Source organism: Eptatretus burgeri, chromosome 10 (genome assembly GCF_056783735.1).
Source record: "Eptatretus burgeri isolate ZD-2024b chromosome 10, Ebu_testis_v1, whole genome shotgun sequence".
Classification (NCBI taxonomy): Eukaryota; Metazoa; Chordata; class Myxini; order Myxiniformes; family Myxinidae; genus Eptatretus; species Eptatretus burgeri.
The window spans coordinates 88,965,492-88,989,459 of record NC_140970.1 but is presented as its reverse complement, the minus strand read 5'-3'; the positions used below and the strand labels follow the sequence as shown (position 1 = coordinate 88,989,459).

At 44.8% G+C, this 23,968-nt stretch overlaps 3 protein-coding genes across 7 annotated transcripts in view; 1 reads left to right on the top strand and 2 right to left on the bottom strand.

The window, feature by feature from the left end:
- Nucleotides 1–8,865, bottom strand: part of GPS1 (G protein pathway suppressor 1) — a 58,814-nt gene extending 49,949 nt beyond the window's left edge. For all 4 annotated transcript variants that reach the window (XM_085899273.1, XM_085899272.1, XM_085899274.1 and 1 more), the window contains exon 1: nt 8,706–8,865. In XM_085899273.1, coding sequence (XP_085755399.1) covers nt 8,706–8,741 — 36 coding nt within the window. In that variant the 5' untranslated portion in view covers nt 8,742–8,865. The remainder of the gene's footprint in view (nt 1–8,705) is intronic.
- Nucleotides 8,866–8,926: 61 nt separating this feature from the next.
- LOC147019061 (beta-1,3-N-acetylglucosaminyltransferase manic fringe-like) lies at nt 8,927–23,695 on the top strand. Its single transcript, XM_085899275.1, has 10 exons — nt 8,927–8,978; nt 9,222–9,653; nt 13,420–13,529; nt 16,262–16,310; nt 16,869–16,971; nt 17,128–17,278; nt 18,121–18,206; nt 18,365–18,530; nt 21,652–21,737; nt 21,835–23,695. The coding sequence occupies exons 2-10, from the start codon at nt 9,224–9,226 to the stop codon at nt 21,896–21,898; spliced, it is 1,245 nt and encodes a 414-aa protein (XP_085755401.1). The 5' UTR covers nt 8,927–8,978; nt 9,222–9,223; the 3' UTR covers nt 21,899–23,695.
- Nucleotides 23,016–23,968, bottom strand: part of NCSTN (nicastrin) — a 44,182-nt gene continuing 43,229 nt past the window's right edge. For both annotated transcript variants that reach the window (XM_085899268.1, XM_085899270.1), the window contains exon 18: nt 23,016–23,968. This exon is cut by the window's right edge and continues 455 nt beyond it. The gene's annotated coding sequence lies outside the window, so the exon portion shown is untranslated.

Sequence of the window (23,968 nt, the reverse complement as noted above, 5' to 3'; positions counted from 1 at the left end):
GGATGCAAGACCAGAAAGGGGGCAGGAGAAGACAGAAAGGTCACCAATCTGTCTGTGATGTAGGAGTAACAGGTAACAGGGTAACAGGCACAGAGACTCTCTCCAAACTTGGGGGCATATGCCCATCCGCATCGATGATGACTGTCAAGGGAGCTGGAGGGAGCAGTAGAGCAGTGACTGGAGGGAGCAGTAGAGTCATCTCCCACCGAACACCTGGAATTTATAGGTCATCACCCCGGATAACTCGAGTCGACGGGTCACTTAGGGACCATGATCAGCAATTCTCCAACGGCGTGGGGTAGGGTTAATTGCCAAACTTCAATATACCTAATTACCCATGCGGCAAAGCTACCGGGGAATTCACACCTTCGACGGACCTCGAGCGGAATGAGCCATTACCGTGCCAAAACCGTGTGTAACCCGAGCGGAGGTCACCAAGGCCCGTCGGTCCAAATGAACAATTTACAGCCTCGCTATTTCTCAAACCCGCACCATACTAAGCCAATGAAAGAAACACAGAAACGAGCTGGAACATTTAACAGGGGTTTATTTATAACAATAATCGGGTTGGGGAAGCACAAAAAGAGCAGAATTGTCACGAATAAAAGGCAGGCAATGTACAAGCAAAGAAAAGCACTTGCACAATTCTACTTAACAGACTGGGCCCACGGACACGGACACGGACACGGACACGGACACGGACACACACAGGACCCCGTGGGTCTTATCTCGGTCAAGCCGGGCCGGAGTACCTGTCTGTTTCGTGCGGCCACACCGACTCCGAAACCACCACGGTGGGACCCGATCCCATGACCCGAAGTCCACGGCCCACGAACGAGGCCGCTCAACCATGATCACCACTGTCTCAGATTACTCCAGCCATGACCACACCATCTGCAGAACGCTCTTCCAGACATGACCACACCATCTGCAGAACGCTCCAGCCACGAGCACAGTCTCCCTCACGCTGGTCCAGACAACCACTCTCCTCCTCTTGAGGAGCTTCTTCTCCCCACCACTCGCCTCCTGATTGGACGGTGGGTTGTCAGGCGACTCGTGGCGGCCTCCAGATTGGCCGGGCCGAACACTCCATTTGGCTAAGGCGGAGCCAGCCTGGGGTGATAGTTTCCCTGATTGGGCAAGGGGTGGTCTGGTGGGAGGGGCAACGACCACCCTCCCACCATGCGTGTCTGAGAACCCAAACAGAACAGCCAGGGGAGCACCCTATTCTCCAGCTCACCCCTGTACGTGACACGATGCACGTGGGCGATGGTGGCAATGGTGTTGGTATTGTTGTAGTCGTTGATGTAAAAACCTAGCTAAAAAAAATAACCCGTCGCACACATGTAATTCCCATTAGACAGAAGGGGATGGATTCCAACTGTACACATACTTATGGACATAAAGCCTAAGTCACATTTGCTCTACGGCGAGGATACGGCGGCCGTACGCCCTCTGAATTGACAGAAACGTGCGCGGCCTCAGGGTGGACCTACGCCGTTTGGCTATCTTTTACAAGCCGTAGGGGTCGCCGTGGAATTATAACGCGGAGTTATAACTTTTTTTCATTTCTACGTTCACTGTAGCAATTCGACAAGCCGAAAAAAAAAAAAAACTGGTTAAAAAAAATAATAAAAATGAACCCACTCGTTACCGTCCGTCTGGCCACACGTTCGCCTTTCGGCCCCCCTGCGGTCGCCTTGAGTCTGCCTTGAAAATTCTATGGCCGCCGAAGGGCCCCCTTAAGGTCACCGTGCGACATCAAATCAAAGACCGTAACGGCAACCCCACGTTTTCGGTCTCCACAATTTCTAAATACGCCGTGCGGCTCCCCGAAAAATAAAAACATATGTGACTGCTACATTGTGTGACCGTGGATATACTGCGACCGCCGTATAATTGCTAGTGCCGTAGATTTTGGAGACCCCACGGCCGCCGTGGCAAATGTGACTTAGGCCTAACTAACTTTGGGACCTGAATGTTGAGTGCGCATGGTTTCCAGATTCGTAACACTATCCCCCCCCTCCTTTTTACAGACTCGTCCCGAGTCGTCAAATTTTTGTGTGTGTAACTTTTCCCCTAGTACATTTTACCTTCGGATCCCTGAGTGCGACATTTGTATACATGTCCCAAAAATAAATAACCTAGTGTGCTGCGTAACTAAAGTATCAGACTCACACAGACAACTTAAATACGTTGCCGGCGCTAAGACAAACAGGTGGGTCAATAACTTATTTACAATTTTAACAATTTGCACGAACCATGGCCTAGGACCTGTGATCTGTGATCTGTGAAGAAAGGCACAACAACGTCAATCATTTTGTGTGGGTGAGTGTACAGCAGCTGAAGGTCAGTCATCCTCAGGGCCTGCTAAAAAGGTCCCCCTTGGGTGTTCCTTTCATACCCCAGCTGCTGGAGGCAACTCACCCTAACACGGCAGGCCATGTGCCATCCCACAGGCCATTTGAAGTGGCCTTTATGCAAGAACCGGGAGGTAGCCGGCCGCTCAATGTAGTCCCTGGCTCCTTTGAATGGATGGACACAAAACACAAAATGGACTGGATGCAACGATGCATGGGCTGCGCAATGCAGTCCTCAGGGTGTGGCTGCCTGCAGGGCAGTCCTTGCAAAATACTGGAGGATGGTCTTGACGCACATGGTTGAATGGTGATATGGGGGCAAATGCAACCAAGGGCAAACAGGCATGGGGTCAAAGCAAAGGCGGGCAAATAAGGCATGGCAAATGTGGACCAGGAGGTGTAGCACAAACAGGCTGGCATATGTAGCTGGCCAGCCTCTGGTCTGATCCGTGAGGTTCTGTGGAGGGAGTGCGGTGGTGCCAGCTGGTCCAGAAACGAGCTCGGACCTACCCTACTGTCTCCCCCCAACCTATCTCCTTTGCCTGTCTTTGTCCATACCCACTCCCTTAGTTTGCAACATATATAATCTATAGGGGTCTAAGGGGGGTTTGAGTGAATGTTGCTCCTGATCCAGGTGAGCTTCAGGAAGTGAGGTCCTATATTTATTTTACCTATATAGATTTTGGTGAAGATCTGGATCTGGATCCGGCTACTCAAATTGTTTAAGTGATTCTTCACCATTGAGAGGGCCAAAGATGATATATAGCATAATGTCTCAAAAATGTATTGGGCCCGATACGTTCTTGTGGTTTTACTGGATCAGGCATGGCATGGCAGAGGTATGCGCTCTACTGAGTACCCTTCTAGTTATTGTTGTTATTATTTGACCCTTTATATTATTTTTTGAGATTTTTTTCTTCTTCTCAGCAACCATGTGTCCGATTGACAAAATTTTCAGCTGCTGACGTGCTGCTCATCGGAATGTTATTATAATAGTAATAAAAATAAACGTTGTTATAATACTATATATATATATATATATATATATATATATATATATATATATATATATATATATATATATATATATAGATAGATAGATAGATAGATAGATAGATAGATAGATAGATAGATAGATAGATAGATAGATATATATATATATATATATATATAGATATATATATATATATATAAAAATACGTTATAATGTGAAATAAAAATAAAAAAAGTTGTTATAATACATTATATATAATACGTTATATTATATACTGTATATAATAATACGTTGTTATACGTGATATTGTTGTGGTGCCTGGTTCAGTGGCGAGGACGACCGCGAGATTGAGCAGTTGGGCCGTCTCCCACTAAACACCAGAATTGGAAGGTCGTCACCCCGAATAACTCCAGAGTCGACGAGTCGCTTAAAGGACCGTGGTCGCCAATATTTTGACGGCGTGAGGTAGGGTCCCACTTGTCTATTCCAATTTACCTGAGTACTCACGCCATCTAACTACCGGGGAAGCTACACCTTCAGCCGGCTTTGTCCGAACCAAGTCGCTGTTACAGACTCGGGTCCGGCGTAACCGAGCAGAAATTACCAAAGCGCCGGGTCAAATGACAATTTATGGCACAAACGGCCTCACTATTTCTCAAGCCAGCACCGTGCTGTGTCAATGATAGAAACAACAGGCAACGAGCTGGTACATTCAACAGGGGTTAATTTATAATAGGGAAGGAGACAGAGCAGACTTCATCACAAATATGCAGGAAAATGTACAATGAGCAATCAACACTTATACAATTTCTACTTATAGGATGGCACCACCACAGACACACACATTTGTTGGTTTCTTGATTATTTTTTTTCTTACAACACACTAACAATTACGTCCCCCTAACTAGCTCAAGCCCCTCGTCATCCCTTATCCAAAAGCATGTTCCTTTTAACTCGACTGCGAAGCTACGTCCCCACTACACAGTCCATGTCTGTCCAAGTCTCCCGAAATCCATTTCCAAATCTAACCTAACATTTCCTCTAACTTGTTCCACGGGCCCCATGAGGAACTGTTCCTGCCCCCATGAGGCCGGTCTATCTATCGCTAAACCCTTCGCACTAACTAATGCTCCTTTGCCCGGGTGAGGATGCTTGCCACATCCTGGCCGGGGAATCGTGTACTAGGGGAAAGGCTCCGCGTGCCTTCTTTGCGTCGCCAGGGCGGCGGTTTACAACACGCATGTCCCCTCCATATGGGTGATAATTGCAAGCGTATCGTCGCCCCGTCGATCGCACCATGCGCTCTGAAGTCACACAACCTTCCTTTCAACCGTGCACGTGTCGGTTTCATACCACATACGAGACGTTTCAGCACCGGCTTCCGATCGCGCAAACGTGCGCGCTTGGGCCGTTCGCAAAACACGGAACGGACCTCGCACGCAGCGTCCTGCGGAGCCGGCGCGGTCTCCAAAATAAAATAACTTTTTGCAGCCTACCAGGCTCGCTATTCCCGTCTCCCGTCAGGATCAGTCCGTGTGCCATTTCCCCACATGCACTCATGCATGCCATGACACTCACTCCACTCGGACACTCCAACACACACTCTGGGACAATCACGCTGGGGGTTTGGATTAGTTCAAGGGATCCCGAGGCCTCTGCCCCTCACAACCTCGGCATGTACCCTTCCGTACCATGCACCCGCTCGACCTCGCACGGCCCGACCGTAATCACCTGGTCGCAGTCCACTTCCAGGGGGCATAGCGTCTCCCCCTGTTCCTGAGGGAGGTTAATCTGACCCGCGCATTGGGTCTCAACACATTCCCCAAGCTCAACCTCCACGTCCCCCTACCAGCTCTACTTGTGTGTGCTCCACCATTATTTCTAAATCCTGCGTCTCCCCTTGTGTTTCTGTTAATTCTGTCATCCCTTTTAATTCCCGCGTTTCTTTTACCTCGACCTCGCCCGTTTCCACCGCGGTCCGAACAACCGTTGCACTCCCCCCTGACTCGGTCGTTTCCCCACGTGCAGGCGCCATTTTCCAATCCGCCATTTTGCCTTTCAGCTTTTCCAGACCCACCTGAAGGTTCAACCCCATGCTCTGCATTTCACCCCTCATTTCGTTTTTCATGCTCTCCAGCTCTCCTTTTATTTCCTTTTTTTAAGTTTTGCGCACTCGCATCCATCCGTTGCACATTCACATTCATTTAGTTTTGCAGATCCTGCGTATTCGTTTTTATTTCGTTCTTCATGTCTATCATCATGTTCTTCATTATTTCTGCAAACCGGCCCATGCCAAATGACCCTGACGAAGCCGCTTCGCTTCGATCGGGCGTGGAGGGGAATTTGGTGCAGGGGGCGCTCATACGCCACCCCTCCCGCGCACATTACAACCTCTGGGTTTGGCTGCAGGGAAATGTCTTGCTGCACATGGGGGTGTCGTCCTGGACCATGGATTCCCTTAAACTTAGGTCTGAACCCACCTGCTCCAGCCCGTCTTGGCCCGCCATGGGGTGTCCTGAGAATAATTTCACTTGCTCTCAATATGGAGGAAACGAGGGGGGGGGATTTTGCTCTACACACCCCTGATCCGTGTCCCGTGAATTTCTCTATGGAGGCGGAGGGGTCCGAACACCAATTGTTGTGGTGCCAGGTTCGGTGGTGAGGACGACCACCAGATGGAGCAGTTGGGCCGTCTCCCATCGAACACCGGAATTGGAAGGTCGTCACCCCGGATAATTCTGGAGTCGACGGGTCGCTTAAAGGACCGTATTCGCCAATATTTTGACGGAATGAGGTAGGGTCCACTTGTCTATTCCAATTTACCTAAGTATACATGCCATCTAACTACCGGGGAAGCCACACCCTCGGCCAGCTTTGTCCGAACAGAGTCGCTGTTACCGACTCGGGTCCGGCATAACAGAGCGGAAATTACCAAAGCCGCGCCGGGCCAAATGACAATTTACGGCACAAACAGCCTCACTATTTCTCAAGCACACACCATGCTGGGTCAATGATAGAAACAACAGGCAACGAGCTGATACATTAAACAGGGGTATATTTATAATAGGGAGGGAGACACAGAACAGACTTAATCACGAATATGCAGGAAAATGTACAATAAGCAATCAACACTGATACAATTTCTACTTATAGGACGGCACCACCACAGACACACACACACACCAAAACAAGATGAACCCGGATTGTCTTTATTTTGACCCTCACAGCCAAGGGGATAGACAGGCTAGAGGTCAGAGCTTGGTCGGTACCTGGCCACCTCGTGCGGTTTGGCCCGTGACTGCGGGTGTGAAACTCGGGGTCATCGGCGAGCCCAGACACGGTATAGCAGGGTCCAGGTGAGGGCAGGGTCACTCCTCACAGAGGGCCAGCGGAGATTCCTGGCTCGGACTCCAGGTTATTGCTCGACAAAATGAGAGATGGAAGTCGACGGCTGTGGAATAGTCAGAGGACCAGCTTGAGACACGGCAATGATGACCACCAACAACGCACACCAAGAGCAATGGAGACCCCTTTCTTCTCCGACAATTCCAACCCAACTCCAGCGAAAACTCAGGGGAGCCCAGCGATTCTTATCCCTCCCCCGGACAGGGTGGGGTGACCGGTCCTCTGAGGTAATCTTTGCCCTTATTGGACAGGGTTTCGTGGGGTGATGTGCTGGCCATCCGTGATTGGACAGGGGGGGGGGAACCCCCTCCTTTTCTGGGCGGAGTCGGTGTTCTGAGGTGAGGAAACCTCCGCCCACATCCGTGGTCGAACACACGTGGGCAATGGCGTCAATAGTGCGAAGAAGTGAAGGATTGATTTGTTGGCGTTGGGTATTGCAAAAATCTAACGAGAAAGAAACTTTGCAGCGCACACATCTAATTCCCTTTAGACATCGGGAGGAATCTAACTATACACATACTTATTGAAATAACTGAACTGCGGGGACTCTGGCTGTTGTGTGCAAATGGCTGCCAGATTCGTAACAATATATATATATATATAATACGTTATAATATAAAACTACAAAAAAACAAATATCCGCAGATGTACTGTACTCTGACAAATGAGAGAATGACAAAAGAGCATGAAGATTGAAAAAAGAAAAAGAAAAAGAAGAGCTTCACAGGACAGGGATTGACAAGGAAGGCTCTTTGAAAAGATCGATAAGAAAGTCTCTAAGAAGAGGTCAAATTAGTTGGGATGAAGAACAAGTCATCATCAATGCCCAAAACCAAGGACACGACACTCATGCCTTAAAGAAAATGGCGAGATTGAGCCAATCGGACAAATGCAGGTTTTTGTGGGGAATAAACAGAAAGTACCTGCCACCTCCTTTAGGGACGTAAAAAAAAAAAACCAAACACTCATGTCAGAACAGCTGTACACAGAAAGACATGACAGCGTCTGCAGAGTAATCCACCGGCACATGTGTAAATACTTCAACATCCCGGTCCCAAAACAATCATGGAAACACAAACCAAATCCGATCCTTCAAAATGAACAAATAACGCTCACGTGTGAGAAGATGATCCCGTCACGTGTGGACAGTGAAAACAAAGCGCGTCCAGACTTGGTGCTCAAAAACAAAAAGGAAAAGTCGGCATTGTTGATCGAGTTTTCAGTTCCCAAAGACTTTTGGACTAAAATGTCACAGAAATAAGGAAAACGACCAAATACCAGGATCTGAAAAATGAGGTCAAGAGGTTTTGGAAATTGAAGAAAGCTGAAATTATACCAGTGATAGTTGGAGCTCCAGGAATCATGAAGAAAACCCTTACTGAGTACTTAAATATCATTCTGGGGAACATCACTACAAGTGGAGGATGTCAAAGGTTCAGTGAAGCCCTTGGAATGAAGTTGTGAAAATGAAACTTCACACTTTGGTTCGTGAATCCTGATGCTTTACCAAAAAAAACATGAGGTGGAGATTTAACTCCTTCCCACCTCCTGAAACCTGCAAATGGAGATAACAACCAACAGGAGAAAACATAGCAGAGGTTTTAAGTACAGTGTATACAGTACTGTAGATGTTCATAACAACCATATATATAATACAACTCTTGAATGTGAGATTTGCTCACAACAGTGTATACCCACGGGGCAAAAAAAAACCACACACTCGCACGCACACACACACACACACACACACACACACACACACACACACACACACACACACACACACACACACACACACACACACACACACACACACACACCCATGCCAGTGACGGTACAGTATGTCTAGTCGAGTACCAGGCAAGGCCTAAGGCCTAATTATGTCTGAACGACTTGGTACAGTGTTGTATTACTACTCATAGGCCTTCACCTTCACCCTCGCGTACCTGGAAATTGAAGACCTGCACCGGTAGCGGCATCATGAGTAATCGGCGAATCACCCGGTTACGAACAGGCCACAGAAAGCGAGGAAAAAAAAAAACACCGCGGCAACGTGACGACGTCGTGACATCACTCGCTCACCGGACAACAATCAAAGCCGATGCGCACCGCGTGCGTGATGACGTCCGAGGGCGGCCCACGGAATGACGTCACTGTCCCATTTAATCCAAGCGCAGGTCCCGCCAATCGCATTTCCAAGCGACGCTTCTGCGCTTATAGTGGGTTTGGGATTTTGGGATTTTTTGGGGGATTTTGGGATTCATTCGTGGATAATTCCTTTGCAAGTGGAGCCTGGTGAAAACTGAAGTTTGTCACTTCAAGCCGCTTCAAAAAGTTTCCCAAAATTTCCAGACCCCCCCGCCCCCCCCCGAAACAATGTGAGAACAAATTGTGAAGTCTGACAATACCAATTAACTTATTTATCTTTAATTGGGAATCTTCTTCCTCCTTCCCCCCGACAGAGATGGGAAATGCTGTTCCCTGCGTGCTGAGCTCCCTCGTGCTCACCTGTCTTGCCCTCACCGCACTCGTGCCTCATGCGAGGTACAGGGGGAGCACCAGGAGGTCGAGGGCTTTGCTGGACGACGTGCTGGGAGGGGACGCGATGGATCCAACATATCGAGGGAAAGGGCTTGATGTGCAGGATCCCCCTTCCCAGAAAGGTGTGCTCACCTGGTCGAGCGTCCACGTCACTCGGACTGCCTGGAAATCCGATGATGATGATGATGATGATGATGAATCCAAATGGAAGGAGAAACTTGAACCCATTTCTCCCAAACGTATTCTCTCCGTCCTCCATCGTGACATCTCTTCGTACATCTCTTCCTTGGTCCGGCAACGTGCGAGTGCAGCCACCAAGGAGCTCAAACATCCCCCCGAGCTTCCACACAAAGGTGATTTAAAGGGGAATCCTAATGTTTCTCCTGTATCCTCGCTGTCCAACTTTACCGGATGTGTGTTTGTATGTAATTCGTGGACAAGTGCATCGGTGTCTGATAATCTAATGTCCTGTACGTAATATATGTACAAGCTCCTCCATAAGTTTTGGATCACAATAAAAACTGGAATGGTGCTCGCAAGAAGAGCGCACACCTCCACCGGGATGAACACTTCACGTTTTGTATCCCACTTGATGGGCTCGATCTGGATTCGGACCTGAACCAAGATCTAATTGGCTTGTTCTTGTCGAACACCCGATTGGTCAATATCGTTTTTGGCCCCATCTCTCAATAGTCAAGAATCATTCAATAAAATAATTAAATAATTCTCGTATCTGGTTCTGGATCTTCACCTAAATCTAAACGATTCTTCCTTGTCGCACACCAAAACTGTCCACCAAGTTTTGTCCAAATCTGTCTTAACTTGTTGACATGTCCTACTATCCTATATATCGTTTTTGGCCCCATCTCTCAATGGTCAAGAATCATTCAATAAAAAAATTAAATAATTCTCGTATCTGGTTCTGGATCTTCACCTAAATCTAAACGATTCTTCCTTGTCGCACACCAAAACTGTCCACCAAGTTTTGTCCAAATCTGTCTAACTTGTTGAGATGTCCTGCTATCCTATCTATCGTTTTTGGCCCCTATCTCTCAATGATCAAGAATCATTCAATAAAAAAAATTAAATAATTCTCGTATCTGGATCTGGATCTTCACCTAAATCTAAACGATTCTTCCTTGTCGCACACCAAAACTGTCCACCAAGTTTTGTCCAAATCTGTCTAACTTGTTGAGATGTCCTGCTATCCTATCTATCGTTTTTGGCCCCATCTCTCAATGGTCAAGAATCATTCAATAAAAAAATTAAATAATTCTCGTATCTGGATCTGGATCTTCACCTAAATCTAAACGATTCTTCCTTGTCGCACACCAAAACTGTCCACCAAGTTTTGTCCAAATCTGTCTAACTTGTTGAGATGTCCTGCTATCCTATCTATCGTTTTTGGCCCCATCTCTCAATGGTCAAGAATCATTCAATAAAAAAATTAAATAATTCTCGTATCTGGATCTGGATCTTCACCTAAATCTAAACGATTCTTCCTTGTCGCACACCAAAACTGTCCACCAAGTTTTGTCCAAATCTGTCTTAACTTGTTGACATGTCCTACTATCCTATATATCGTTTTTGGCCCCATCTCTCAATGGTCAAGAATCATTCAATAAAAAAATTAAATAATTCTCGTATCTGGATCTGGATCTTCACCTAAATCTAAACGATTCTTCCTTGTCGCACACCAAAACTGTCCACCAAGTTTTGTCCAAATCTGTCTAACTTGTTGAGATGTCCTGCTATCCTATATATCGTTTTTGGCCCCATCTCTCAATGGTCAAGAATCATTCAATAAAAAAATTAAATAATTCTCGTATCTGGATCTGGATCTTCACCTAAATCTAAACGATTCTTCCTTGTCGCACACCAAAACTGTCCACCAAGTTTTGTCCAAATCTGTCTAACTTGTTGAGATGTCCTGCTATCCTATATATCGTTTTTGGCCCCTATCTCTCAATGCTGAAGAATCATTTTTTTAAAATAATTCTCGTATCTGGATCTAGATCTTCACCTAAATCTAAACGATTCTTCCTTGTCGCACACTAAAACTGTCCACCAAGTTTTGTCCAAATCTGTCTAACTTGTTGAGATGTCCTGCTATCCTATATATCGTTTTTGGCCCCTATCTCTCAATGCTGAAGAATCATTTTTTAAAAATAATTCTCGTATCTGGATCTGGATCTTCACCTAAATCATAAACGATTCTTCCTTGTCGCACACTAAAACTGTCCACCAAGTTTTGTCCGAATCCGTCTGTAACTTGTTGACATGTGCTATCCTATATATCGTTTTTGGTCCCATCACTCAATGGTGAAGAATTATCAAATATAAAAATAATTAATTCTCATATCTGGATCTGGATCTTCACCAAAATCAAAACTATTCTTCCTTGTCACACACCCAACCAGCCCACCAAATTTCGTCCGAATCCATCTAACTTGTTGAAATGTCGTGCCATCCTATATATCGTTTTTGGTCCCATCACTTGATGGTGACGAATCACTTAAAAATAAAAATAAATTCTGAAACCTGGATCTGAATCTTCACCGAAATAAAAACGATTCTTCCTTGTCGCACACCCACTGTCCACCAAATTTCATCCAAATCCATCCACAACTTTTTTTTAACATATCCTGTTGCATATCATTTTTTTGGCCCATCACTCAATGTTGAAGAATCGTTTTAAATATATAATTATTTAAAAATTCTCCTATCCTGATCCGGATCTTGACCGAAATTGAAACGATTCTTCCTTGTTGCACACCCAACCTGTCCACCAAGTTTTGTCCGAATCCGTCTGTAACTTGTTGATGCGTACTGCTATATATGTCGTTTTGGCCCCATCACTCAATGGTGAATAATTATCAGATAAAAAAAAATAATTGATAATTCTCGTATCTAGATCTGGATCATCACCGAAATCAAAATGATTCTTCGTTGTTGCACACCCAACCTGTCCACCAAGTTTTGTCCGAATCCGTCTGTAACTTGAGATGTCCTGCTATCCTATCTATCGTTTTTGTTCCCATCTCTTGATAGTGACGAATCACTTAAAAAATAAAAATAAATTCTCAAACCTGGATCTGGATCTTCACCGAAATCTAAACGATTCTTCCTTGTCGCACACCCAACCAGCCCACCAAATTTCGTCCAAATCTGTCTGTAACTTTTTGAGATATCCTTCTCTCAGACAGACAGACAAACAGACAGGGGTGAAAACATAACCTGCTTTTGGCTGCTTCAAACCACAGGTGCTTAAAACAGAACAATTAGCACCTTGTTTGGTCGACAATAACGAAGTGAAACATGTTCATTGTCACCATTGTTTATACATCTTTTTTACTTACAATTATTACAACTATTCCTTGAACAAGAAGCATAGCCGGTGTTGGCTTTACGATTAAGGTGGCTGGCTTAAGGTCATTGGGGTCATTGGGGTCTTAAGTTCAAGCCCCTGCCGTGCCGCTAAAATAACACCAGGTGGGTTCACTCAGCCAGTCACCCTTCCAAGGTCAGCAAAACGAGTTGTATCAGCTTAATGGGAAGAATGAGCCATTCAAGTAAACCGGCGTCGGAGCGGCGACCCATCCAGGATTGTGTCCCCCAGCCAAGGAAAAAAAAACTGTCTCGGTCGCCCGATGCATCTGAAGATGTTAATGGAGTGCTTCTTCTTCTTCTTCTTCCTATTCTTCGTTAACGGTCTCCATGAGTTTTCCCTCCATCCTGAGCATCTATCTCTCTCGCTCTGCTCCTCAATGTCTGTCAAGCTCATCGTGATCATTTACGTGAATAATGCATCGCATGGGTGCTGCACCGTGGAGACCTTATCCCTCACTGAGGACCTTATCGTAAAGTATGAATGATTTACAAATTGAAGTTAGAAGTCCTGATTCATAATGCAAAATAAATTTGCTTCTTATTCTCAATCTCTTCCACCCCCATCACTCCCCGATACTAACTACTCTAGTGGTCGGATCTTCACAAATATGTCATTTTGGGAGAAGAACACTTGGTCCAGGAGTCCATGGGGAAGTGTTGTGGATCCTGGACCGTGGGAGCCCTCAAGTGGTTTCTCTCAACAGGTAACCGATTGTTTTCCTTTTTCAGGAGCACTGGATGGATCAGACCTTTTTATTGCGGTCAAAACCACGAGCAGGTTCCATACTTCGAGGTTGAGCCTACTTCTTGATACGTGGATCGGAGGTGCAAAAGAGCAGGTAATTATCATTGTGTCAATCAACGTGTCATCACCCTTCACTCAAGGTCTATAAAGTGATGGCTGATCACCATCACCTGACATCACCCCACCCCCTCCGCCATACCTACACCTGCTTTCTTCTCTCCTCACCGACCCGGCATACCGTGCACCCTCTGGCATTTCGCTCTTCTTTAAGAGTCTATGACTGTCTGTTATTATATGTGTTGCCGTTAAGAAAATGCTCATAAAAGAGAAGAACACAGAAGATGTCAAATACCTTCATTAAAATTATTTACAACTCCCCAAATTTTGATGGCGTTTGGTTTTTCAGGGCAGCTGCCTGTGGGTGGGACGGTTGGGTCAGAAACAAAAGGATGGTGGTGACTGGTGGTGATGGTGGTGGGAATAAAGGAGGAGGACAACAGGCTGGGTTGAGTTGAGTCGTTGCTTGGAGGTTGTGGGGGGCTTAGGAAACAATAACCCGGCATGTAGCTTAATGCCAGGGCAGCTGGCGCAAATCTCTGTCCCTCCCATTTTTTTTCAATCAACCCCCATAACTCAACGGTCCCCCCCTCCTCACCCCTCCTCCTCTCACCTCTTCCCTCCCCACCACCCCCTCTCTCCATCTGCCACCTGACGTGTTAACAAGGACAGCGAGCAGTGTGGATTTGGGATGGACAGGAATGACATAGTTTCCAAGCTGACCTTTAACCCTTCAAAATCCTGCCACATATCAACCGTTCCCATTGTCACCGATCGAGTACTTCATCTGAACGTGATCATTGTGGTTTGAAAAATCAATTTTGACGGGAACGATCACACTGTTATGGTAGTTGATTCAATCATCACACGGAAGGGTTTCGCTTGAAACTAACGATAAACAGTGTAAAATGTACATTTTTTTTTTTTTTTTTAATACACTATACTCTGAATAAACAACGGATTTATCATCGATACTGCATTACTGTCACACGAGAACTATGTTTTCTAAAGGTACAAAAAGAACGATCGACACACATCAACTTTTCCATGGTCGACATATCTGGGCCTGATCGACAGTTCAACACAAACTGCATTTTGTAACGACTTAAACCGGGGAGAGTCCACCGCGGTGCCATCGAAGCCCAGATGAGTTAATTTAACTAGTGGTTCCCTCTGTCGACGCACACAAGTGGATTATTGGGGTTTCAAGCTTCGTGCAGTCAGAGTTACAGTGAAAAGGTCTCTCCACCCCGTTGGTGTAAGAAGGGAGAGGGACGGCTGAGGAGGTGTGGCAAGACGTTGGATAATTTACATAACAATGACCGGCTCAGACTTGCCTGCTGTCACTAACTTGACAAGGAGCATAAGTAGTGGAGGGGAGGGTGGGGGGCGACAGAAGGGGGAAAGCCTGGCGTGGGAGGAGAAACAAGACTAGGCCAGACAGCCACCATAAGGTGAAGGGCGTAAGATTTAGGACAATTTTCGCCGATTAGCATATGCATAGAATTGTATGAAAGAGCGGTTTTGGGGAGGGAGCGAGAGGGGCGTTTGGAACAGTTTACGGTTTGTTACTGGCATAATGTTCTCAGAGGGAAGGGGCACTCGGTAACGGGAGGAAGATCCAAAATCCCTTTTTATAAAAGAAGCATTTTTCCTTTCTCACTCATCTCCTTTTATTCAGCGACATTGTAATGCACAGCATTTGATCGTGTAACGGTGCCGTGACTCAAAGAAACGTGTGTGTGTGTTATATATATATATATATATATATATATATATATATATATATATATATATAGTGTGTGTTATACATAGTGTGTTTGTATGTATGTTTAAATATATATATATATATATATATATATATATATATATATATATATATAGTGTGTGTTATACATAGTGTGTTTGTATGTATGTTTAAATATATATATATATATATATATATATATATATATATATATATATATATATATATATATATATATATATATATATATATAGTGTGTGTTATACATAGTGTGTTTGTATGTATGTTTTTAAATATATATATATATAATATATATAGTGTGTTTGTATGTATGTTTAAATATATATATATATATATATATATATAGATATAGATATATAGTGTGTTTGTATGTATGTTTAAATATATATATATATATATATATATATATATATATATATAATATATATAGTGTGTTTGTATGTATGTTTAAATATATATATATATATACACACACACACACATAATTAGAACAGCAACACTTAGGCCATTGGATGGACTAAACTCGGCATAATTTTCAGGACAGTTTGTTTGTAGAAATGCTTGAGGGGTGTTCAAATACAACTACGAACATTCACAATAGTCCAAGACGTGGGAGGATTCTTATATTGTAATTCACAAGCATGTAATAGCTACTACTTCTTTTAACGTTAAATTATTCCCACATTGCTGTGGGGTTGATTGGGGAAAGGTTTTTGGCCCAAGTCTTTCACGAGCCTGGCATTCGACTGAAGGTGATTTGGGCGGGAATTTGTGATTTGTTCAGGGTGTTGGTGTCAACTCACCGACTGTTCTCAAAAGACATCGTGAGATCTTTAACGTCCACCCCTAACCAGAGTCTTTCAGACAGCTCTGAGCTATCCTTCCAGATATCTTTTTCATCGAACTTTTTGAACGCCCCCACAATAGCTTAATATTGTCAAGGCATTGTTCTAAATATCAATTCCTTAAATGCTTTCCTTTGTCCGAAATGTCTCCAACAGACTTACATATTTACCGATGAAAAAGACGATGAACTGGAAGCCGTCATGGGTAAGTTTTAGGCAAAATTTTATATTTGCTCCCAATAGTGCACGCTATTTGCATGAATAGCCTTTTATTCCTTCTGGAGCTGTTCTTCTCTGTGGAACACGTCACTTCTCATCCTTTGTCTCAATACCACTTTGCCTCCTCCCCATCCTCCTCCTCCACCGGGCTCTCTCTCTCTCCCTCTCCCCCCCATACACCCAGTCGTTGCCGGTTAATGTGGCTTTCTATGTGTTTTTGGTTAACAAAGGCAAGTCTGGCCCAGCTATTGTGCAATGCACACAAAAGAACATCTGCCCTTCTCTCCGTAGTCTTAATCTGCCACCAGCTGTCATCTTCGGGATAAAACAAGAATAAACAAGCATCCAAAATCCATTTGGTTTGCACCCACCAATAGAACTCAAAAGCCTTTATTTTACCATGCTTGTTCCCCCCACCACCCCCACCCGACTCCCTTTCTTTTGATAGACCGAAAGGGATTCAGTTACATCTTTCTTTTGAATATTCGTTCTCAAATTCTGATACTTTTGACTTTTGTCAAAACAAAGTTTGTTTATTTTCCAGGTGACCACGTGGTCGTAACGAATTGTGCCCCTGCTCACAGTCACCAGGCACTCTCCTGTAAAATGGAAGCAGAATTTGAAGCCTACCTCGTCACGGACAAACAGTACGTTTCCCATTTTCCCATAGATTGAATGGTGGGAAGGACAAACGTATGAAGTAGGACACGATCACAACAGCTATCGCTTTAAGATTGTTCTCTGTGAACGCCAAATGAGACCTGGTTCGTTTCGTATGTTGATCAGTTTCTTGCTTCGTGCAGGTGGTTCTGCCATGTTGACGACGATAACTACCTTAATGCTGCAGCACTGTTACAACTGCTGGGCGATCAGCCGCATGGCCGCCCTTTGTATCTCGGTCGTCCCAGTCTCGATCATCCAGTCCAGGCCACAGACAGATATGGACAAGCCACGGTAAAGATGCTGCAGGGAGGGGGGTAAGATGAAAAAAAAATTCTCAATAAAAAGAAAGGAAAGTAGATGAGTGTGGAGAAGGGAAAGATGCTTGGGAGGGAAATATAAGGGAAGGAACATGTATGTAGCATACATACAACGGTGAGGAGGTGGGGGCAAATATTCCACCATGTTTGTGTGCGTCATACATAGATGGCCTCAATTTGTACAATCCCGAATGGCCTGAGTCGTGTGTAATTGTATAAACTTTAATCGAACATCCTTGTTCTATCATATGCAGCGCAAGGCTGCAGGGTAGCATCATTGGCTGAGGGTGCGACTGTGCCGCTGATGCAGTGCCCCGCGTAGGTTAGGGCAGGAATTTGTAATTTGTTCATCGTGCCGGCGATAGCTCGCCGACTCTTCACGAAGGACACCGTGCAAGTTTAACATCCACAAAGTAATGCTGGCAGACGGAATGCCCGATTTAACGTCCTTCCGAGGGACAGCACACACATTGATGAAGCGCCCTGCCTGCGAAACACGCGGATGACAGTCCATAGATGGGTCGAGATTCAAACCCAGGCAAGACAGCTTCGAGGTGTGTGCGTGAACCTCTGCGCCACCCTGCCAGCCCAATCAAATATTCAGAGCACGAGAGAAAGATGAACAGAAGCAGTACATTTAACCCACTCCATCCTCATTCCTGAAGCTTCATCAACACAAATTTCCTTTTAACTGACTAGCTCCAAATTGAGGCACATTAAATAGAACTTGCTTTGTACTCTTGTGTTGCATTGGTGGAGGTGTGTGTGTGTGTGTGTGTGTGTGTGTGTGTGTGACACACTCCACTCTGTGCACAGCTTCCAGTGCGCTTCTGGTTTGCTACCGGTGGTGCTGGCTTCTGCATAAACCGTGAGCTGGCAGTGCGGATGAAACCCTGGGTCAGGTAAAGATTTGTCCCACACGAGGCAGCTGTTTGTACTTTTGTTTCAAACTGCTTCGTACACAGTTTCTTTCCCTCCCTGTAGTAAAATTGATATGCTTGGCCTTTGTTCTTCTTTCCGATGAACCCCACCACCCCCACCCCCGGTTTCCATTTTCTAGAGGCGGGGCTTTTGTGCAAACCGCAGCTCGTCTCCGTCTCCCTGATGACTGCACCGTCGGTTACATTGCGCAGGCCTTGCTCGGTGTTCCGCTGTCTCGTTCTTCTTTGTTCCACTCGCATCTAGAAAACCTGGCACAGATTCCTGCTCATCTACTCCCCCATCAGGTAACTCTTTGGTCATTGCAGGAATGCAAATGGCTCTTATTCCTTTAAATAATAACATGAACAAGCTCGTACATACAAGACATGGGACAAGGACATGAGGAAATATCCGTGTACAGTATTTGAATTTTGAGGACATCAGTCAATGAACAAAACACCATGGTATATGGGGTGCAAACTTGTCATGAACTCCGTCGTTAGGTGGATCGGACAAACAGACCAACCTCAAATTTATCATTAAATTAGAGAGTTCATAGAACACATTACCCCACACACTCTTGGGGAAAGGACATGGGAAGTGGTCTTTTGAACTCTTGCTTTGCGTTCCTGAGCACGATATATATATATATATATATATATATATATATATATATATATATATATATATATATATATATATATATATATATATATATATATTTACAAGTCGCAATTTTGTTTGAATCTCGATCTTCCCCAAAGCTGACAGTACGAGCAGGCAAAATTTTGTCCGAGTACTGCTAAACTGAGGGTTTTTGAAAGTGCCAAAAAGGCAATTTGTGTTTTACAGTGTTCAAGTTTTTAATTAACTTGAAGCAAAATTAAAAGTTTTAAAGGCTTTACCGCCATCAATGCACCATCTTTTACGCCACCTTAATTAACACGTTAAATAGTTCCCCGTGCCTGTTGTTTGTGTCCTTTATGATGTCCCTAAAAACAGTACGTTTCCTGCTTGGAATGATTTTCACTTTGATTTGACTGCTAGACAGGCAGAGTAAAAACAAAAATAAAATTATAATTAGGGAGCTAGCACAGTTTCATTTACACTTTTGGGAACAAAAGGTTTGATGGTCTCATTCTGTCAAGAGTACATGGGGGTTTAATAAAACCCATTTCTTAAGCATGGCATTCCCAGCCTTTCGGGGAGGCAGGGTCCCAAACCCCCCCAAAAAGTGACATTCATTTACATTTTTGAGAGCAACGCTGATATTCACACTGATGACACCCCTCATATTGTTACGAATCTGGCAGCCATGAGCACTCAACATTCAGGTCCTTATAGAACAGTTATATCGGTAACTGTGTGTTTATAGATAGGGTCCCCTACCTGTGTCTAACGGGAATTACATGTGTGCGCTGCGGAGTTTCTTTTACAACAAATCTCCTTCACTTCACTTCGCACACCGACGCCATTGCCCACATGCGTTCGGCCACGTACGTGGGCGGAGATTTCCATTGCCTCAGACCGGGACTCCACCTAGGAAGGCAGGGGCATGCCCCTTGTCCAATCACGCCACAGAAGACGACTTTCCCACGACACGCCGGCCAATGAGGGTTGAGATGGCCACAGAAGACGACTTTCCCACGACACGCCGGCCAATGAGGGTTGAGATGGCCACAGAAGGCGACTTTCCCACGACACGCCGGCTAATGAGGGTTGAGATGGCCACAGAAGGCGACTTTCCAACGACACGCCGGCCAATGAGGGTTGAGATGGCCACAGAAGGCGACTTTCCCACGACACGCCGGCCAATGAGGGTTGAGATGGCCACAGAAGGCGACTTTCCCACGACACGCCGGCCAATGAGGGTTGAGATGGCCACAGACGGCGACTTTCCCACGACACGCCGGCCAATGAGGGTTGAGATGGCCACAGAAGGCGACTTTCCCATGACACGCCAGCCAATGAGGGTTGAGATGGCCATAGAGGGCAACTTTCCCACAACACGCCGGCCAATGAGGGTGGAGATCGCCTCAGATGGTGATTTTCTCACCCTGGAGGAAAAAGGAATATAAAGGAATGCCAGGCTGGGAGCATGGGTCATTGTCGTCTTGGGGGTTGCGGGTCTTTGTGCTGGCTGGTTCATCGTAGTCTCTGATCTTCTCCTTGGTCTTGGTCGATTGGTGCGTGGCCGGTTGGAGAGCACGGTACCTGGTGCTTGGAGCGGCATCGTGTTGCGGGTTCGAGTCCCACCGAGCCGGATCGTCGAAGACCACACGAGGTGGACAGGTCCAAGCACAGGCTCTGGTCTCCAGCTCACCTTTCCTCGAGCTGGAAGTCTTCAATAAAGACCCGACGGCTCACCTTTCCTCGAGTGTAAAAAGTACATACACTCGCCTTTAAGCCATCCAGCCTGGGTTAGAATCCAGACCCAGCTATAAACTATCATCCTGGTGATTCATCAATGTTTGCGCCGTCCCTGCGATGGACGTTAAACTGGCGTTCCGTCTGCCGGCATTAGTTGGTGGACGGTAAAGACCCCACGGTGTCCTTGAAGAGGTAAGCTATCTCTGGCACCTTGGACAAATTCCTGCCGTAACAACTGCCAGGAGAGGGACGGTAAACCACCCAGCATGTCGTTGGTCTCAACTACTTTGGCAGAACCAACGCTCTGTAAGAGCGAAAATGGTACATCGGATCGTAATCTATCTATAATTCCAGCAGTGCGTGTGTGTGTGTGTGTGTGACGGCTTTCTCGACAACTACTAGTCTGACCTAATTGACACTTGCCAGGTATATTGCTGGGGACCTGAGTATGTGCCTTTTCAAGGTTTAATATTAATCGGACAAGTGCTTCCCAAGTTATGGCCATTTATTTACCAACCAATGACAGTACACGTTGCAGAGGCGTGGCCAATGCTCCATTTAATTACCAATCACAGGACACGTTGCTGCGTAGGCGTGGCCGTTGGGGAAGAGATCCTCAGCTGCATTCCCCATTACGGGTTACAATGTACGGACTTCCGGATAGTGATGACTTACTGTATTCCAATAATTTCTCGATTTCTTGTGCGCATTTATAGACAAACACAATGCCCCAATCCAGTCGTCGTTTACGAGAGTGAAGGAACGGACTGTGGTTGTTTGAAAGTTTTTTGTTTTTTTTGTACGTACGGGCACGTACTAGTAGCAAAGAAATCCGTTAAGTCTACATTTGCAAGCACCTTTATAACACGTCACATCTTAGAGGTTACATGGTTATGTGATGTCAAATGGTTTTGTGATACAAAACACGGGAGGCTGTCGGGCCGCTAGCAAAAGGCTAATACATGTCTATGGCAGACGGAAATAGAACATACCTCCAGAAAAATCCACCTGAGAATTACCCTTAGGCACCAAGCTGATACAAGTGTTTTGTGACAGGTGACACTGAGCTATGGAACATTTGATGGAAGGAAGAATGTCGTGAGCACAGAGGGAGGATTCTCAGCAGAGGAAGATCCAACTCGGTGTGTAATGATGCAGGAAGCACAAACATATGGATCAAATAAATTGAAGCGTCATGTTACAGATTGGTGCTGAACACAAATGCCATTGCCATTGCAGGTTCCGCACCATACACTGCGCTCTGCATCCTGAAACGTCTTGGTGCAGCCCCGTCAAGGTGTGAAGTCTCTCCAAACCTCAAGACCCCTTCCCGAGGCAAAGTCAGCATCTGACGGCCAACGGGAAGCAGAGTTTACGTTTCCTGGCTACCTGTAGCGGGCCCTGCTGCTTCGATGACAATGTCGGCATCCGACAGTCAAGAGTAGCAGGACAAGCACAGAGGCTCAAGGAAGCCGTTATGTATTAATCACTTGTGAATGTGCAGTTTTATTGCACAGTTTCTCCCCCCCCCCCTCCCCTGATGGCGGCACTTATGTGTAGGATAGACAGTTAAAGGTTCGATCAGAAAAGGAGAGAAACAATCCTTGTATATTCTTACAGGTAAGGTGTAGATATTCAGGAATTTAGTAATTCAAATGTCAATCAACCAAGAGGAGTTTTACTGCTGTGGTACGATCATCAACATCTTTGTCGAAACAGCGCCGAGAATGTGGTTATAATAATATTGGTGATATTTGCCTGTCCTTTGCACTAGACAAGTGTACTGTTATCAAAAGCGGTGCAAATTTGAGGGCCCTTTTTGAAGGGTGAAAGGATTTGGGAGGTGAAAAAGTGGCCGGTATTAGGTCACAGAAATCATCATGTTGACAAACAAGCCCAAATGAGGTTTTGTTTGTCTTTGGCACCAAATTATGAAAGAAGCCAAAAAATATATATCTATTAATATTTTGGCTTAAACAGAAGCTATAATGTAATTATAATTACAGTGTAATTTTAAAGAAAAGTACTTTATTTAATTGCAGTTGTGCAATTTAAGTAATATATATTGAGGTTTGGTTAAAGAGTAACCTTTTTCCAATGAAAAATGTAAGTTCTGATGTTTAAAGTATGTACATAAGACAGATTTTAACTTTGTACATGTTTGATGCCACTTTTTGTTTAAAAACACACCTGTGTAGCCTAAAGGAAATTTTAAAAAGCATCAAATGTTATTTTGTACCACGTGTGACGTACGAACCAAGGTACGTATGGGAGGTTAATGTAGCTTGTTCACTTTGCAGAAAATTGGAACCGTATTGATTCTCATTAAAAAAAAAAAAACAATGAACTTTATCAACATTATCCTGAAGTCCATCGAATGTATTAAAAATAATTCGGAAAACGTTTCAATGAAAAAAAAAAAAAGGAAAAACATTTTATTTGGGGACTGAACCCCTGATATCAGCAAAAAAAATACATTGATCAGCACAATGATTTATCATGTGAAGTTAAAATCACATTCGGTCAAACTGAATTACAAAGTAAATATATTTTACAGCTCAAAGGCTCCTGGAAAGCAATGTTCCTCCAGTGTGCATTCATCAATTCCAAACAAACAAACAAAACATTTACTTTGGTTGGAATACCATTAACAAAAGGATCACCTTGGTGGGGGTTGGAGGCTGTGGGGATGAAAGGAGGAACCTTTTAATTATACACTTTATGTTTAAAATAAAACAAAACAAGATATTAGAGGTACAGGTGAGTCTAACATGGCAGCACCTGAGCCGATCCAATTTCGAATTCTCCTCCAAGTTCAAACGAGTTACATGATGGGGACCAGAGTATAATTTAGGATGTGGTCTTCTGCTGGGAAAATACAATCACAATTTGACTTTTGTATTTAAATATTAGAGAGCAAAGTTTGATGAGGAACAAACAAACAACATGAAGCGGAAAAACACCGGCAGAGCACAAAAAAGAAACACTGCCAGGACTATGCATACAAGGGTACAGACACGTTCCGACTAATTACAAGGGCTCGTTCAAAACGAGAAAAGTGTTGTTCAAAACATAGTAGTCAAGATGGCTAAAAAATAAAGTCAGATTATGGGGGGGAAAGCAAGAGGTAAATCCAAAATCAACCAATAAGAAGGGAGAAAAGGATGAGCGAAGAAGAAAGTGGAATTTGTGGAAGATAGCAGGGAGGTTACGGACGTGATAAAGAAAAGCGAGTTAATCTCGCGTGTTCTGCAGAAATGTGCAAAGAGGATCTCGGACACTTCCCACCGTATTTACAAATATTCAGACAAACTTTGAATCATGATTCAAAATAAACAGATATACAAAAGTGAATGGATCAGCCTCCACTCCT